Source organism: Anabrus simplex, chromosome 1, assembly GCF_040414725.1.
Source record: "Anabrus simplex isolate iqAnaSimp1 chromosome 1, ASM4041472v1, whole genome shotgun sequence".
NCBI classification, from domain to species: domain Eukaryota; kingdom Metazoa; phylum Arthropoda; class Insecta; order Orthoptera; family Tettigoniidae; genus Anabrus; species Anabrus simplex.
Window position 1 is genome coordinate 1,160,086,111 of NC_090265.1, and position 17,246 is coordinate 1,160,103,356.

Below are 17,246 nucleotides of genomic sequence, written 5' to 3' on the forward strand. Positions count from 1 at the left end.
CTCACTTGTTGTGCAAGGAAACGAAGTGATTTTTTCGGGGCGAATTTTCCGAACGATAATCATTGTCATCTAAATTGTCTTCATACGCTACTTTTTGGTTTCTTAGGCGGGATACTTACAGTTTCTTGAAATTTACTATAAATATGATGGGTTTGGGACGTCTACACTGGGGGACCTCTCTTGAAACAGTTTTGTAACTTCATAACTGACTAAGTTATCAGATACTAGCTGTAGTACCCGGCGTTGCCCGGATAGTTTCTGAATCTTTAAGATTTGTATTACCAGTTATGTGTGAAGTGAATTTTTATAGAATTTCTTTTTGACTTGCAGATTGATATGTTACGTTCTATTATGTAGTTTCAAAATTATTTGGATGTGTTTGATTTCAAGTATTATATTATTTAATTTTCGAGTAAAACTTTGTAATTATGGAATCTCGAACCAACCGGGAAGTATTTGATCATGTCAAAAATTAATATGCGATAACTATATATATTTAGCCGTCGCACTATAGATACGATGTACAGCATTTCAAATGTCAATGAGGCTGTTCCCCTCTCGCCCCCCACCCCTGAGAGATAAAGAATCTGGATTGTCACCATTCATCTCAGTGACCCCAAAACTGTAGATTCGACACTATTTTCGATTACTTTTATATCTCACTCCACCCTTACACCCACCCCAAAGAGGGCTGAACATGAACTTTAAAACACCGGAGCGTCACTATTCATTTCAGCGACCGCGAAAACTATTTATTCGATACCATTCTAGATTATTTTATACGTTATCCCCGTCGCTCCTTGCCCGTAGGGGTGCTAGGGGGTGTCCTACCCATACGCGGTTTGTCTCCTGAAACTAAATCATAAGTGTACCAAATTTGGTTGAAATCACTCTAATGGTTTAGGAGGAGATGCAATACATACATATAAAGGAACAATGATATTTTCAGTATATATATTATTTTTATACTTCACCCCCTGTCCATCCCAGCCCAAAGGAGTGCTATGAGCGTCTTACACAACAGTTTATTTTTTTCCAGATAGTAAGTCATATGTGTATCAATTTTGGTTGGCAGCTTCGTTGACGTTGCCATGGTTGCGGCAGTTCATTTTTTTTATCCGATTCCTTGAGCAGGGGTAGTGTGGTTCCAATATCTCCATAATGGTTGGTTTTAGGGGCCGTAGGGCTTACCTAGTTTTGTTCTTTGCGTCAAGGGGCTTAATATAAGCCTTGTCTCATCCTTGAACGACAAAATCGATTTCGCCTATATTAGCCTATTATTTTTCTATTTCCCCCTGTCGCCCGCCTGAAATTGTTTTGAACATAAAATACAGCCCATGTTACTCACTGGCAACGTAGATTTCTACAGGTGAAGTAATTTTTAAAATCGGTTCAGTAGTTTTTGAGTCTATCCGTTACAAACAAATATACAAATTTTTCCTCTTTTTTTTTTTTTTTTTTTTTTTTTTGCTAGTTGCTTTACGTCGCACCGACACATATAGGTCTTATGGCGACGATAGGACAGGGAAGGGATAGGAGTGGGAAGGAAGCGACCGTGGCCTTATTTAAGGTACAGCCCCAGCATTTGCCTGGTGTGAAAATGGCAAACCACGGAAAAACATTTTCAGGGCTGCCGACAGTGGGGTTCGAACCTACTATCTCCCGAATACTGGATACTGGCCGCACGTAAGCGACTGCAACTATCGAGCTCAGTTTTTTCCTCTTTATAATATTATTAGTGTAGATGAATGGTACATAACGACACCTTGTGCCAATGAAAACGCACGAGCCAGTATGCCCTTTACGACTAACTAGCAAATGTACCCGTGCTTCGCTACGGTATTCTGCATTGTATACGAATATTGAAGTAAATACTGTAAATGCAGTAAATAAGATTGTTTTAAAATAGCATGTCTCTTAGTGTTATCCGAGAAACAGCATGGAGTGGTCCCCATACGTTGTTTCTAATGTAAAGTGCTTGTTACGGATTTGTGATGATAACGACAGATTCACTTGCCTACTGCCATTCACAATCGAGTTGGGAAGTATACATTATAATTGCAGGCCCCATTGCCTACTGCGCGGCCACAATCGATTTGGGGAGTTTCCGTTACAATGACAGCCCCCTTTCCTACTTCCAGACATATTACAAATTGAGGAGTTTTTATTAGATTGGCAGGAAACTTCCCTACAACCAGTCAAAATTGAGTTGTGCAGTTATCATTATAATGACAGGCCCCTTTTCCAACTGCCAGCCAGCTTACTGCCAGTCACACCAAGTTGGTGAGTTTCCATCAAAATAGCAGGCCAGTATGCCTAATGCCAGTCACATTTTAGATGGGTACATCTGTTCATAACTGCGGGAACGCTTGCCTACATCCAAACACAATCGGGTAAGGGGAGTTTTGAACAAAACTGCATCATCCCTTGCCTTCTGCAAGTCAAATTGAGAAGTGAATTATTCATTACAATGGTAGGCCTGCCTTATTAATGCCAGTTACACAGGAAATGGAGAAGGACCCCATTCCTACTGCCAGTCAAAGTCGGTGTGGGGAGTACTGATTACAATAGCAGACACACCCTTTCTCGATCGCTACAAAATCGACATCATTGAATATATATAATTTGACATACGAAAGTATGTGCTTGTTTACAATATTGCAGACCTTCATTTACAGATTAACTGCTGCTAAACGGTACATCATATCGAGAAAGGATTGTACCATAAGACGCCGGATTTAGCGGCCTAAATTGCTGCACTTATGACATCTCATCTATTCATGGGTGAGATTGAGTTTGAAACGTGGAATAGGGTAAAATTCGTGTAAGATTATCTCACAATGCATTGCTTTTGGGATAATTAAGTGACAGCTATATACATAGCATTTGGCTCATATATGGCTACTGGGTGGACCAATTTTCGTGTAGAGTTTGATAATTCTATCTTTCCTATAAGTGATGGAAGGTATGAATTATGTATGTGAAAAGTCCAAATTTACTGTAACATCGAGAAATAGAGAAACATCAAACGTAAAATGGCTAGAAATACGACAAAAAGTCGTAAGACCAAGGTTGTAGATCACTCCAAATTGAACGGGGATTGTGCCATCCGTTATGTGATAATACTTCCCGAAGGTCTGCACGATCATTAAAATTGCCTCCATATTTCGATATTCTTCGGGATAAAAAGGGAAAAATTTAAAGATCTTGGAAGTTTTCCGTCCGTTACAGGGTAAAACGTATAATTTTGCCAAATTTCAATATCCTTCTTCGACTGGCAGATTATGCCGCAATCTGGGTTTTCGGTGAGGAGTGTAAAAATTAGGACTTTCAAGAAACAAAACCAAAAAATATCCAGATGGACATTATTACCCCTTAAACGTATACCTGTACGAAAATTTCGCCAAAATAGAAAATGTACAGGCACACAGTCGTTACGATTTTATTTACATAGATAGATAAGGAACCTGCTCCACGTACACCTTTTGGGCTATATCCACTGGACTTAACCTGAAAAACGGACCGTTTATGATATCTCCCTTATTAATCCTCCTGTCGAAAAAATGCACATGAAAAAGAAAGTTTTAGAGATGGAATTCCATCACGTTTGGTCGATATACAGTCATATATTGTGTAAGAGTAAAATCACCATTTTGGATCCCTATAAACCACCAGTCCATTCCGGGAACATGAAATGTTATTGACGATTAACACCTACCGTTGGACAGGTGGATGTTAATGTAAAGTTTGACTCAAATATCTTCATAGTTTTCAAGTTGTAAAAAATACGCTCTTGAGTTAAGTCCGGTGGGACTTGTACCGGAAAACGGTCCGTTAATGATATCTCCCTTATTCATCCTCGTATTGAAATGATGCACATGAGGAAAAAGGCTTAGAAATTAATTTCCATTAAGTCAGGTAAATTTACATTATGTTTGGTTGTGTATATTTTGTGGGAATGCAAAATCACGGTTTCGGTTTCGTATAATCCCCCAGTCAGTTGAGAGATTTAGAAACAATATTTGCCCTAAAACCTACCAAAGGGCAGGTGGATTCTAAATATCAAGTTTGGTGGAAATATGTCCAATAGGTTCCAAGTTATAGACAAAGAGACAAACAAACAAACAAACAAACAGACACCAAAACTGAATATATGCAGATGGTCATTATTACACCTGAAACGGATAACTGTACGGAAATTTCGCCAAAATTGTCAATGTACAGACACACTCTAGAACTGCAGACCTTTATTTCGATAGTTACTGCTTTGAAACTGTACAACGTATCTACAAACGGACTTCACCATCAGACGCCCCTTTCAGTGCTCTACATGGTTGGTATTATGACATCTTCTCGTATCTCTTATTTTTAAGGGTTAGGTTGAGTTAGAATCATTGAATGGGGTGACATTTTGTGCAGTTTTCACATACTACTTTATATTTTTGATACTCATGTGACAGCTAAAATCATAAAATTTGGCTATAACATGGCCAATGGTCATGTCAATGTGCGTGCCGAATGTCATGATTCTACCTTTCCTACAAGTGTGCCAAATGATAACATATACGTGTAAAAGTACAAAACCGACTTGAAATCGAGAAATACAGCTGTATTTAACGTATTACGGATAGAAATACGACGAAAAGTAATTGGACAAAAGTTGTAGATCTCTCCAAAATGAAACGTTATTTGCTTTCTGATTTGTGATACGACTAACTGATTAGCCACCAATTACCCCGAACCGAAGGTCTGCACCGTCGTTAAAATTGCATCCATATTTCGGAATTTTCCTGGGCCAAAAGTTATACATTTGCATAGCTTAGAATATTTACTCAAAGAAAAGAGTTTCCAGCATTCGGCATTAGCACTCGCATACATACGTGGTAATTAAGGAAGAAAATAATACAGTTTAGTAAGTTGAAATTAATAGAAAATGGATTATAACTGAGGACATCCGGATTACGACAAATATGTAAATACCAAGTGAATATATTGGAAAATCAAATGCTCCTCAATAAATAATGCCGGTGTGAGTTATGGATATAAGAAAGCGGTAATCGGAGAGAAATTTAGGCGCAGGGATTCTTAGGTAATCAGATAAGAAGATGAATAATATTTGTGTTATTACTTAAGCTATTCGAGGACGGTTATAACCTCCAATGATATTCCGCCAATATCCCGCAGAATGGCCGATTGACGACTCTCTTGTTTTCTACCCAAGGAACAACCACGAATTTAAAGGAATGATAAGGAAAATGGCAATACGTTACTTCCCTGCTGGCAAGCAGTCAGAGACGTTGCCATGGTAACCCATATATTCGTTGTCGGTCTGTCGGTCACTCAATGCAGAGCATGGTATCGGCAGAAAATAATAAATTTCTCCGTCATTTGAAGAGTAAGGTAAATTATGAACATAACAAAAGTTGTTTATAATGAATGGACCTTTCACACACGGTCCACAGAGTTTACAGAAAATCAATAGTATAAGAGAAAATGGAGGAAAACCGTTGTGGTTTTCCTATAAAACCCCCGTCTTTTCAAATATTTTAAAATTATATGCATATCTAAACCTTCCTCGGGATGAGTATACTCCAAATATGAAGTTTGGTTGAGATCTATCCAGCCGTTTCGACGTGATGATGGAACAGACAGACAAACAAACATTTTTTTGCTTGGGGCTTTATGTCGCACCGACACAGATATGTCTTATGGCGACGATGGGATAGGAAAGGCCTAGGAGTTGGAAGGAAGTGGCCGTGGCCTTAATTAAGGTGCAGCCCCAGCATTCGCCTGGTGTGAAAATGGGGAACCACGGAAAACCATCTTCAGGGCTGCCGATAGTGGGATTCGAACCTACTATCTCCCGGATGCAAGCTCACAGCCGCACGCCTCTACGCGCACGGCCAACTCGCCCGGTAGACAAACAAACAAACAAACAAACAAACAAACAAACAAACAAACAAACAAACAAACACGAAAAGTAAAAACCTCCGATTCGGTCTTGAGTTGACCTAAAACGGATAGATATTTGAAAATTTGACAAAAAAAAAAACAAAAACAAAAGGAATTACAGACAGTGGGCCCGCTACAACTTTATTTATATGATTACAGATTCAAGAAATGAACTAAACATACACACTTGCGAACAGCTGAAATATAACTGCGACATCGGACACGTGTCCAAGATCAGCTAGCAGATATGCGAGCACACGGGGAAACAGAGGTTGGGGTCAGGGAACAAAATAGGTGATGCTACACCAGGGCCTCTCAAACACCCAAAATCTCACGCGTGCAGACAGCGGCGCAGAATTCCTGTGCACAGTGCATCGGTCCCGCTCGGCTCGGCTCGGACCAACGCTTCGTCTCTGGGCTACTCGGCTAAGCTCGGCTCAACTCGGCTCGGATTTGGAGCGCTACGGAACAAGTGAGGAAGAGGGTGACAGGGAGAGCGACCGAGACAGGCGTGGGGAAAGAGAGAGACAGCGTTATTGCTCCAAATCGAGGAGTGGGGATCTGCACTCTGGTCAACCAAGCAAAGTCGTCTTTTGCACCGTGCACAGTGCATGCACCGGGCGCATGCACCATGAGAGACCCTGTGCTACACCACGCTATGTCCTTTCCGTGCGCTGGGAACGAGCGGGATCTAGCACCACGCGCGCCGGAGTAAAGCATATCAGACCACTCCGTATGTTTCTGTGTTTCGGGTGCAGTACCTCACTTTGCTAACGATAAATGTCTTCAAGCTGCGTGATTAAATTCAGTTTTTTTTTTCTCATAGTGGAAGATGACTTCGGAACAAGTCGTTTGATGCGTTGATATACAAATTATTGACCTGTTAAGGGAGATCTAGGGCAGTGGCGTTATAACAGAGAAGGAAAACAGTTCCAACAACCCGAAGAATAAGGGCATTTTTTGGCAGTAGGAGAAGTATAAAAAATCACATTTTCTGGAAATGTGAAGCCCGTCAGGGTTGAGAAAGTAGAAATAGGATTCGACTCGAATGACAATATAAGATACTTGGTGCAGAAATGATATCAAAGGATACGTAGGAGCCTTACGGTGGCTACGAAAAAATGAACGTTTGCAACTCTGCAATGTACTTATGAATCTCATTTCTTGACTTTCAATAATAATAATAATAATAATAATAATAATAATAATAATAATAATAATAATAATAATAATAATTTCTTTTCTTCTTACTGTTTACCCCCAGCGTTGGTTTTTCCCTCAGACTCAGCGAGTACGTCGGCTAGGCGACCTCATCTGCTATGCTGAATAGAGGGCTTATGGGGATGGGAAGATTGGAAGGGATAGGCGAGAAAGAGGTAAGGACGGGGCCTTAAGTTAGTTACCATCCCGGCATTTGCCTGGAAGTGAAATGGGAAACCACGGAAAAACACTTCCAGGAAAGCTGGCAGAGCCGGGAATCGAACTCGGGCCTCCGGGGGGTGGCGGCTAATCATGCTAACCACTACACCACTGAGGCGGACAGCATAATAATAACAATAATAATAATAATAATAATAATAATAATAATAATAATGAAATGAGGCTTTTAGTGCCGGGAGTATCCGAGGACATGTTCGGCTCGCCATGTGCAGGTCTTTTGATTTGACTCCTGTAGGCGACCTGCGCGTCATGATAAAGGATGAAATGATGATGAAGACGACACATACACCCAGCCCCCCTGCCAGCGAAATTAACCAATTATGGTTAAAATTCCTGACCCTGCCGGGAATCGAACCCGGGACCCCTGTGACCAAAGGCCAGCACGCTAACCACTTAGCCATGGAGCCGGACATATTAATACTAATCGCGTAGCCAAAGCTATCCAATGCAAGCAATTTGATTTGTCGCAAGTCAATTTTCACAACTAGATGGAAAAGATAGCGGATAGCAGCAAACCTACCTACATTATTGTGACCTTATTGACACCAAAAGAGGAATTTTCTACAAACGTAGTAGAAGTAACAGACTGTTTTGTAGTTTCAGATGATTGTTTTATTTTTTGTTACTGGCTTAAGGTCTTACTAACGCATGGTAGACAGCGTCCATGGTTTTAATTAAGGTGCAGTCCCAGCATTTGCATAGTGTAAACATGAGAAACCACGTAAAACCATCTTCAGGGCTGCCGACGGTGGGATCGGAACCCACTGTCTCCCGAGTGCATGCTCACAGCTGCGCAACCCTAACCGTACGACCAACTTACTCGGTAGTTTTACATGAGATGGAAAGGGCTGCTCACTGGAGACACACACTTGCATCTGATATCTGGTAGCTATTCGGCATGGGGTTTTATTTCTGTAATGTGTCATTAGCACAGCACATTCAGCTGGGTTGATGGCTTTAGAAGGCCTCGAACGGAACTATACAGATATTAACATTAATGTGGCATTCCCTCGTACATACTATAAATAACATCTCTAAGTGCCTCAATTAATATCATCTTGCACTTACGGGTGGTGAATATGATGGGTGTTTCGCTCGTCGTGCTGGTCACAGGAGCCATGGAGGAGCTGCCATTGACTGTAAACAGAGAGAGCGATAAATTATGAAGGAGAAGAATACAAAATACCAAAATCTTAACATCAGTGGTTTTAATGTAAATGCTCTAATCTGCAAAAAGTATTGAATATTGGTAGAAGAGATACCTAATTCGTTCTATTTCTGGAAGTCACTTGAAATTTCCTCTTTATTCAGGACTTTGCCAAAAGTGGTGGTAGAAATAATAATAATAATAATAATAATAATAATAATAATAATAATAATAATAATAATAATAATAATAATAATAACAACCCGCCTCTGTGGTGTAGTAGTTAGCGTGATTAGCTGCCATCCCCGGAAGCTCGGATTCGATTCCCGGCTCTGTCACGAAATTTGAAAAGTCGTACGAGGGATGGAACGGGGTCCACTCAGCCTCAGGAGGTCAACTAAGTAGAGGAGGGCTCGATTTCCACCTCAGCCATCCTCCAAGTGGTTTTCTGTGGTTTCCCACTACTCCTCCAGGCAAATGACGGGATGGTACCTAACTTAAGGCCACGGCTGCTTCCTCCCCTCTTCCTTGTGTATCCCTTCCGATGTTCCCATCCCCCCACAAGGCCCCTGTTCAGCATAGCAGGTGAGGCCGCCTGGGCGAGGTACTGTTCATTCTCCCCAGTTGTATCCCCGACCCAAAAGTCTGAATCTCCAGGACACTGCCCTTGAGGTGGTAGAGGTGGGATCCGTAGCTGTGTCTGAGGGAGAAACAAACCGTGGAGGGTAAATATATTAGGAAATAACGAAAAGAAAGAAGCAAAGAAATAATAATAATAATAATAATAATAATAATAATAATAATAATAATAATAATAATAATAATAATAATAATAATAATAACAACCCGCCTCTGTGGTGTAGTAGTTAGCGTGATTAGCTGCCATCCCCGGAAGCTCGGATTCGATTCCCGGCTCTGTCACGAAATTTGAAAAGTCGTACGAGGGATGGAACGGGGTCCACTCAGCCTCAGGAGGTCAACTAAGTAGAGGAGGGCTCGATTTCCACCTCAGCCATCCTCCAAGTGGTTTTCTGTGGTTTCCCACTACTCCTCCAGGCAAATGACGGGATGGTACCTAACTTAAGGCCACGGCTGCTTCCTCCCCTCTTCCTTGTGTATCCCTTCCGATGTTCCCATCCCCCCACAAGGCCCCTGTTCAGCATAGCAGGTGAGGCCGCCTGGGCGAGGTACTGTTCATTCTCCCCAGTTGTATCCCCGACCCAAAAGTCTGAATCTCCAGGACACTGCCCTTGAGGTGGTAGAGGTGGGATCCGTAGCTGTGTCTGAGGGAGAAACAAACCGTGGAGGGTAAATAGATTAGGAAATAACGAAAAGAAAGAAGCAAAGAAATAATAATAATAATAATAATAATAATAATAATAATATTTTAAAACAATGGTTTATGGTGTGGGTTACTGTAGTCGCGTCCTAGCTCGTGAAACATGGAGAACGGCTGAGTAGTCTAGTAAGTGGTCCTGAGGGTCGGGATACCACTTGCTACGGAATGGTAGTGGGCATCTTGGAGTTATTCTGAGTCATGTCCCTCCTTGTGCTCAGGCGGCTAGGATTATATAACCCACCGGAGGTCCATAACCCGTTAGAGAATTGATCCTCACTTGGGCTCTGTGTAAATAGGGTAGCATCCTGCTTCATGAATTTACCGAGCTCACAACATTTTAAGCAAGTAACGGAGACCCACTCCAGTTGACAGGCGAGGGACTCCTTTGAAACAACTTGGCGAACGAAATGGAATTCGATGAGGAGCTATCAATGTTAATAGGACTTATGGAAGTAAGTAGAACTGGATGAGTCAGCAAAGAGGATGTGCTAGGAGTAAATGATATTTGGGTAAGGGAAGATAACGAGAAAGAGATAAGAAATTATAAAGTATACTTGACGGGTGTTAGAAAGGGAAGGGCAGAGTGTGGGGTAGGACTGTTCATCAATAATACTATTGCACGCAACATAGTTTCTATTGGGCACGTAAATGAGTGAATGATGTGGGCAGTTTTGGAGTTTGGGCGAGCATTGACACAGCGTATTCACTATGTGACGGTGCAGATGAGGAAGAAGTTGGCAAGTTTTACGAAGCATTGAGTGTCATCGTAGACCGGGTCAACATCAAGGCCTGGATAGTGGTAATGGGCTATTTCGAGGCAAGAGTTGGAAATAGAACTGAAGGATGTGAAAGGATGATTGGTAAATGTGTGGAAGCTAATAGGAATGGGAAGCGTTTGCTAGACTTCTGTGCTAGCATGGGTTTAGCAATTACGAATAAATCCTTCAAGGATAAGGCTATTCGCCGCTATACATGGGAGGGTAGGGGTGCCAGATCCTTAATAAATTATATCTTAACCGACTTAGAATTCGGGAATTCTGTTACGAGTATACGTGTTTTCCGGGAAATTTTTGATGATTCAGGCCACTATTGTGATCTGTATTGAACTATTTCTAGGTCCAGGGTAAAGAAAGTGAAATCTGTCAGCAAACAAATAAGAGTAAAATATCTCCTGGACGGGGAAACTAGACAGAAGTACATGTATATGATTAGTGGGAAGTTTCGAGCAGGTTCAGGATATAGAAAGAGAATGGGTGGCATACAGGGATGCTGTAGTAGAAACGGCAAGGGAATGCCTAGAAACAACTGTGTGTAATGATGGAAAAGGCGAATGATGAAGTGAGAGCAGTTTATAAACGTACAAAGAAGGCTTGCCATAAATGGCTGATGCAGCCAGGGAATTCTACTTAGAGGAAAAACTCGGAGCGAAACAAATAGTTGTTGAATCCAAAAAGAAGTCGTGGGAACATGTAACAAAGTAACAGTAACATTAACCAAGAATCTTAAGAAGAGAGATGAAAAGGAAATGAACAGTGTTTTGGGTAATTCAGGTGTTCTCGCAGTATGGTAGTATAGAAAGTGAGATTGAATCAAGGTGTAGTAAAGCTAATGCAGAAAGCTCGCAGTTGCGATCAGCAGTATTCTCTAAGAAGGAAGTCAGCTCCCGGACGAAACTATCCTTTCAGCGGTCTGTTTCTAAACCAACTTTGCTTTACGGAAGTGAAAGCTGGGTGAACTCAGGATATCTCATTCATAAGTTAGAAATGACAGACATGAAAGTAGCGAGGATGATTGCTGGTACAAGCAGGTGGGCCAATGGTAGGGGGTACTCGGTATGAGGAAATAAAGGGTAAGATAGGAATGAACCCAGTGGATGAAGCTGTACGCATAAACCGGCTTCGGTGGTGGGATCATATGAGGCGAATGGAGGAGGATAGCCTTACATAGGAGAATACTGAACTCTGTTATGGAAGGTAAGAGAAGTAGAGGAAGACCAACACGATGATGGTTAGACTCGGTTTTTCTAACAATTTAAAGATAAGACGTGTAGAACTAAATGAGGCCACAGCACTAGTTCCAAAATAGGATTATGGCGACGTTTAGCAAATTCACAGGAGATTGTAGAGTGAATGCTGAAAGGCATAACGGTCCGTAATGATGATGTATGATATATGTACTATATGTATTTTAAAACCAAGTACGATGCGTTATACGTAATTGAAAAGAGTATTATTTAGGATGCTACTGGGTGATGAGCAATTATTGCGCCTACTTATTATACTAAATATATGCACGTCGGTGTAGAGGGCGGTTTGTGAAAAATATGTTATTTTGCAGAAGATCTGAAGGGATAATTAACAGCTTTTATTTTGCTTGCACTTTTTTAATGAAATGTTTCCTAAACATTTATTATACAATATCATTATAATATTATACTTTATATAATATTTTCGACTGCGTAACACCAACTAGTCAAATTTTGATTACTTCTGTATTTTATCTTGATAGTGTGCTGGACGTGGTTACTTTTATCGCAAGCTACCTATCGCATTCATTATTGCGTATAGGAGCGTACTGCAGAGAGCTCAGAAAATAATAAACGTATGTCAAAATTTCAATTTCATTAAAAAGAAAGATAGTCTAATACCATTTACTGCCAGGGCAGACATGAGGAATATCGTCCAGAATATGGAGCATTAGGTACTGCACATTGTACCTAAAGGAAATATGGAACACATTTGTCACAATATATGATAAAATAAATATATATCATACCGTTCTAAAATAGGCAATTTAGTCTCGAACGTTCCATTTATGAAATGGATACTTTCAATTACTAGTAAAGCCAGGGATATATGGCGGGGAGAAATTGATTTCCCACTTTAATTGCGATGCATTTTAATTTGGGGTCGTAGAATTGATGTCCTGGGAGCCAGGGCCATGAATCGTTATCCAGAGTGAGAGAATGACTGTCTAAAACTCGGTCAGTGGTCTCCATCTCTGTTCTGTGCTCTCGCTGCTAGGAATAGCTTATATTACTCCGAGTGTTGATAGCCTTTACTTGCATACCGAGGACACATCCTACACACTTTGAGAAATATTTTCAAAGTGCCTCCAAATAAAATTCACACTCACATACGCATTCGCATTTAGAATCTCGAGAGTTTTAATTATAAACTAAGTACACATATTATTGGACCAAAATTCCGTTCGCATAGTAATCCATAGAGCAGGAATATGCAGCCTGGGGAGGCCACAATCCGCTCTACAGTATCAATAACACTGGTGTCCTTGCACTGACACTGGGATTGCTAAGCCGTCAACTTGTCCGTCTATGCCGTTAAGTGGCTATGCAAACTTTCCAGGCGTTCTCAATGGCGATAAGAACAGACTTTTTTTCCCTACCGGATAAATCTATTTGAGAAATGCGTTAAGAGTCAGGACATCCACTACTGACACCTGACCTTAAAGAAGAGTATCGTACGGTTACACACACATACATTATTTGTTAAATATTTACAATATTTGTGAGTAATAAGTAGTGCATTCTATCTTTGTAGACGTTTCAACTATGAATTCAGTTTCCTATTGCCTATCTCTCATGCTGCGCAGCTATCCCCAATGAGGGCTACTTCATTTTTCATAAGAATTTCCATGCAAATGGTGATTTACTCTCGGGGTAATATCAGCTATTCCTAGCAGCGAGAGCACAGAACAGAGATGGAGACCACTGACCGAGTTTTAGACAGTCATTCTCTCACTCTGGATAACGATTCATGGCCCTGGCTCCCAGGACATCAATTTCCGATAGTCATAATTTTCTGACAGATTCTCGTATGTGCCATAAGTACACAAACGAAAGGAATCGACGAAATAAGCAGTCCATATCGGGAAAGCTAATCCACACCGTAATGTAGGTTAAGGTGAAATCAAATTATGCATCCGTAATGTCTGGGTGTAGCAGTCAAAGAGTCTCCAATTGTTGTAGATTCCACGTCAATGGACCGAGTTTCGGATCTATCAGGGACCCGGTGAATGTTATAGAGAACCAGCATTTCTCACGTACAGACGTATTCAAAAGGACGACAATAGCTGATCCTAACGCACAAATAATTCCTGAGGTGATCGAAGTATTCCAACGATAGCATGAAATATGAATAAGTGTCTAATTTACTTCAGCAACTGGGAGCGTACACCACCTGACCAGCTGATGTGGCAACGTATTGTTCCCGGTGGCTCACGAATTTATAAATAGCAACGTGTTCACCGTCAATTTGAAATGGAGATCGTAGAGAAAGATGAAGAAAAGTGAGACAGGAGCTGATTGCCATGTTCTACAGCAGCAAGGATTTTTGTCAGATTTGATGAGAGAGCATTTTGCAGAGTTCTGGTTCTAGAACGATCTTTCTTTTTGCCATCTGAAAGCTCGAAATAAGGAACGTTCATGCACTCGGAAGATAATGGCTATAGTCATTTGCAAGTGAATATCTGTCATGATGGTGTTGAAGATTTGAAATGCTTTTATGTATTTATAACAAGACTAGTATGGATCTTTATACGGCACCTTTCTAATTGGTCGAAAGCAGTAATTGCACCTATCGGTAAGCAATGGAACAGGAAGGAGGTATTTCATTGATCAGTATGCCAGACAAGGTGTTCACTGGCAATTTAAAAGGGAGGACGTAATCCGTGGTTGAGAGTAAGTTGGATAAAAATCAGTGTGGTTTAAGACCGTACAGGGGCTGTCAAGATGAGAGTTTTAGTGTGAACCGGTTAATTTAGAAATCCTACGAGAGAAATAGTGTTATGTTTAGGTCTCGTAGATCTAGACCAGGGCCTCTCAGAGTGCATGCACCTGGTGCGTGCACTGTGCACGGTGCAAAAGTCGACTTCGCTTGGTTGACCGGAGTGCAAACCCCCACTCCTCGATTTGGAGCAATAGCGCTGTCTCTCTCTTTCCCCACGCCTGTCTCGGTCGTTCCGCCTGTCTCTCTCTTCCTCACTTGCTCCGTAGTGCTTCAAATCTGAGCCGAGTTGAGCCGAGCTTAGCCGAGTAGCCCAGAGATGAAGCGTTGGTCCTAGCCGAGCCGAATGGGACCGATGCACTGTGCACAGGAACTCTGCGCCTCAATTTTAACGCGTGAGATATTGGGCGTTTGGGAGGCCCTGATCTATAGCATGATATTATTGTAGAGTACCGAGGGAAATTTTGTTAGCCGTACTGGGGGATTAAGAATAGATTATTAAAAGCAATCAAAGGCATTTATTATTCAGTATAAATTGAACTACATTGATAATTCGTAGTAGAACTTGATTTTGGCTCAAGGTATTTACAGGTATTTACACCTTTCTTGTTCATAGTTTACATGAAATATCGAATGAAAGATATAAAGTGCCAGGGAGGGATGCAGTTAGGTGGAAATGAAGTAAGCAGTTCGGCCTATGACAACGACTTTTTATTAATGGCGTACTGTGCTGAAAGCTTTCAGTCGAATCTCTTGGAACTTGAAAGTAGGGGTAGTGCGTATGATATGCAAATTAGGATGTGTATTCTCCCAGAATGTTAATAAGGCAAGTGAAATTGAATCAGGATGCAGCAAAGCTAATGCAATGATCTCGCAGTTACGAACAACACTATTCTATAAAACTGAATACAGCCCTCCCACGAAACAATCTTTACAGTGGTATATTTTCAGACAAACTTTACGGGAATAAAAGCTCGGTAGACTCGGGATATCTTATTCATAACTGAGAAATAACAGATATATAAATAACGAGAATGATCGCTTGCACAAACAGGAGGCAACGATGGTAGGAGGGTACAGGGAGCGAGGAGATAAAGTCGATATTAGGAACGAATGCGGTTGATGAAGCAGTGCACATAAGCCTGCTTTGGTGTTGGGGTCTTGTGATGCGAATAGAGGAGGCTAGGTTACCTAGGAGAATAATCGACTTGGTCATGGAGAGTAGAAAAGTAGAGGGAGACCAAGACGACGATGGTTAGACTGAGTTTCTAATGATTGAAAAATAAGAGATATGGACCTAAACGAGGACACTGAGATAATAACAAATCGAGGATTATAGAGGCGTTTAGTTAATTCACACACGCTTGCAGACCGAATGCTAAAAGTAGTCTATAATGAAGATTTATGCATGTATTTGTTTGTTTCATAATCTTTCGTACTTCAGAATAATAAATTGCAGTATGTCACATTCCTTATTATATCTGATATATTGTAGGTAACACAACCACCGAGCTCGATAGCTGCAGTCGCTTAAGTGCGGTCAGTATCCAGTATTCGGGAGATAGTAGGTTCGAACCTTACTGTCGGCAGCCCTGAAGATGGTTTTCCGTGGTTTCCCATTTTCACACCAGGCAAATGCTGGGGCTGTACCTTAATTAAGAACACGGCCGCTTCCTTCCCACTCCTAGCCCTTCCCTGTCCCATCGTCGCCATAAGACCTATCTGTGTCGGTGCGATGTAAAGCAACTAGCAAAAAAAAAAAAAAAAAAAAAAGATAACACAACCACGCCAACCACTGACTGAACATTTTACTATATTGAAAAATGAAAGAAGTTTTATCTGCTGGAAGAAGACTGATCACCAGGCGTAGTTTTTCCGTGAAGGACTGCAGCCCCTCCCAGTGCATAACGAGGGAACAAAAATATAATTGCATATCCGAAATGTTTACTTCCTTCGAAGTATTTAAACTACTGTAAATCATTATAAATTTGTCTGGGCTACAGAAGCTGCGTGCAGTGGTACTCCGAAGAGTATGTGGCACTGGCAAGGCTGCAGACCCACTGTTCGTATTGTACCCTACCCACGCGTTGCGCAGTTACTCAGCGCACAGAGAACATGGAGAGGGAGTCGGGCGCGTAAGCGTGCCAGCCGGACTGCAGTCTGACCGTTCCAAGCTAGGGATCGGTCCAGTTAGTTCATTAGCTTGAACTAGTCCATTCGATACCGTTCGTTAGTGATGTAAGAAAGGCACTGGCACCGTGCTTTGACACCGGTGCCAGAGACGAAACGGTAGGCACGGTGCCACGATTTAAATTGAACCGGTGCCAGTGGCACTGCCATATAAATAAATCTGTGAAAGGTTTACAAGAATAAAAAGGTTTGTGACGTGAATATTGATTTTATTTATACCGTTAGCAAGGACAAGAACCATCAATCAAGTCTGCTTTTACATGAGTACATCGAACAGTATGGCGGGCACTGGCGGCTGGCACTATTGCTGAACGAAGCACTATTGTGTGTGGCAACGTGACTGTCTCGTGCCAACGGCACGGAACGTACAGGCCAGTGCCTCTCAGATCCGTGCCGGTGTCAGTGGCAGTGCCAGGACAGATCGCTTATACAG

At 41.5% G+C, this 17,246-nt stretch overlaps 1 protein-coding gene across 1 annotated transcript in view; it reads right to left on the reverse strand.

Moving 5' to 3' along the window:
* LOC136858343 (kielin/chordin-like protein) overlaps positions 1–17,246 on the reverse strand; it is a 158,486-nt gene that overhangs the window by 106,844 nt on the left and 34,396 nt on the right. The window contains exon 2 of the mRNA XM_068225538.1: positions 8,461–8,529. Coding sequence (XP_068081639.1) covers positions 8,461–8,529 — 69 coding nt within the window. The remainder of the gene's footprint in view (positions 1–8,460; positions 8,530–17,246) is intronic.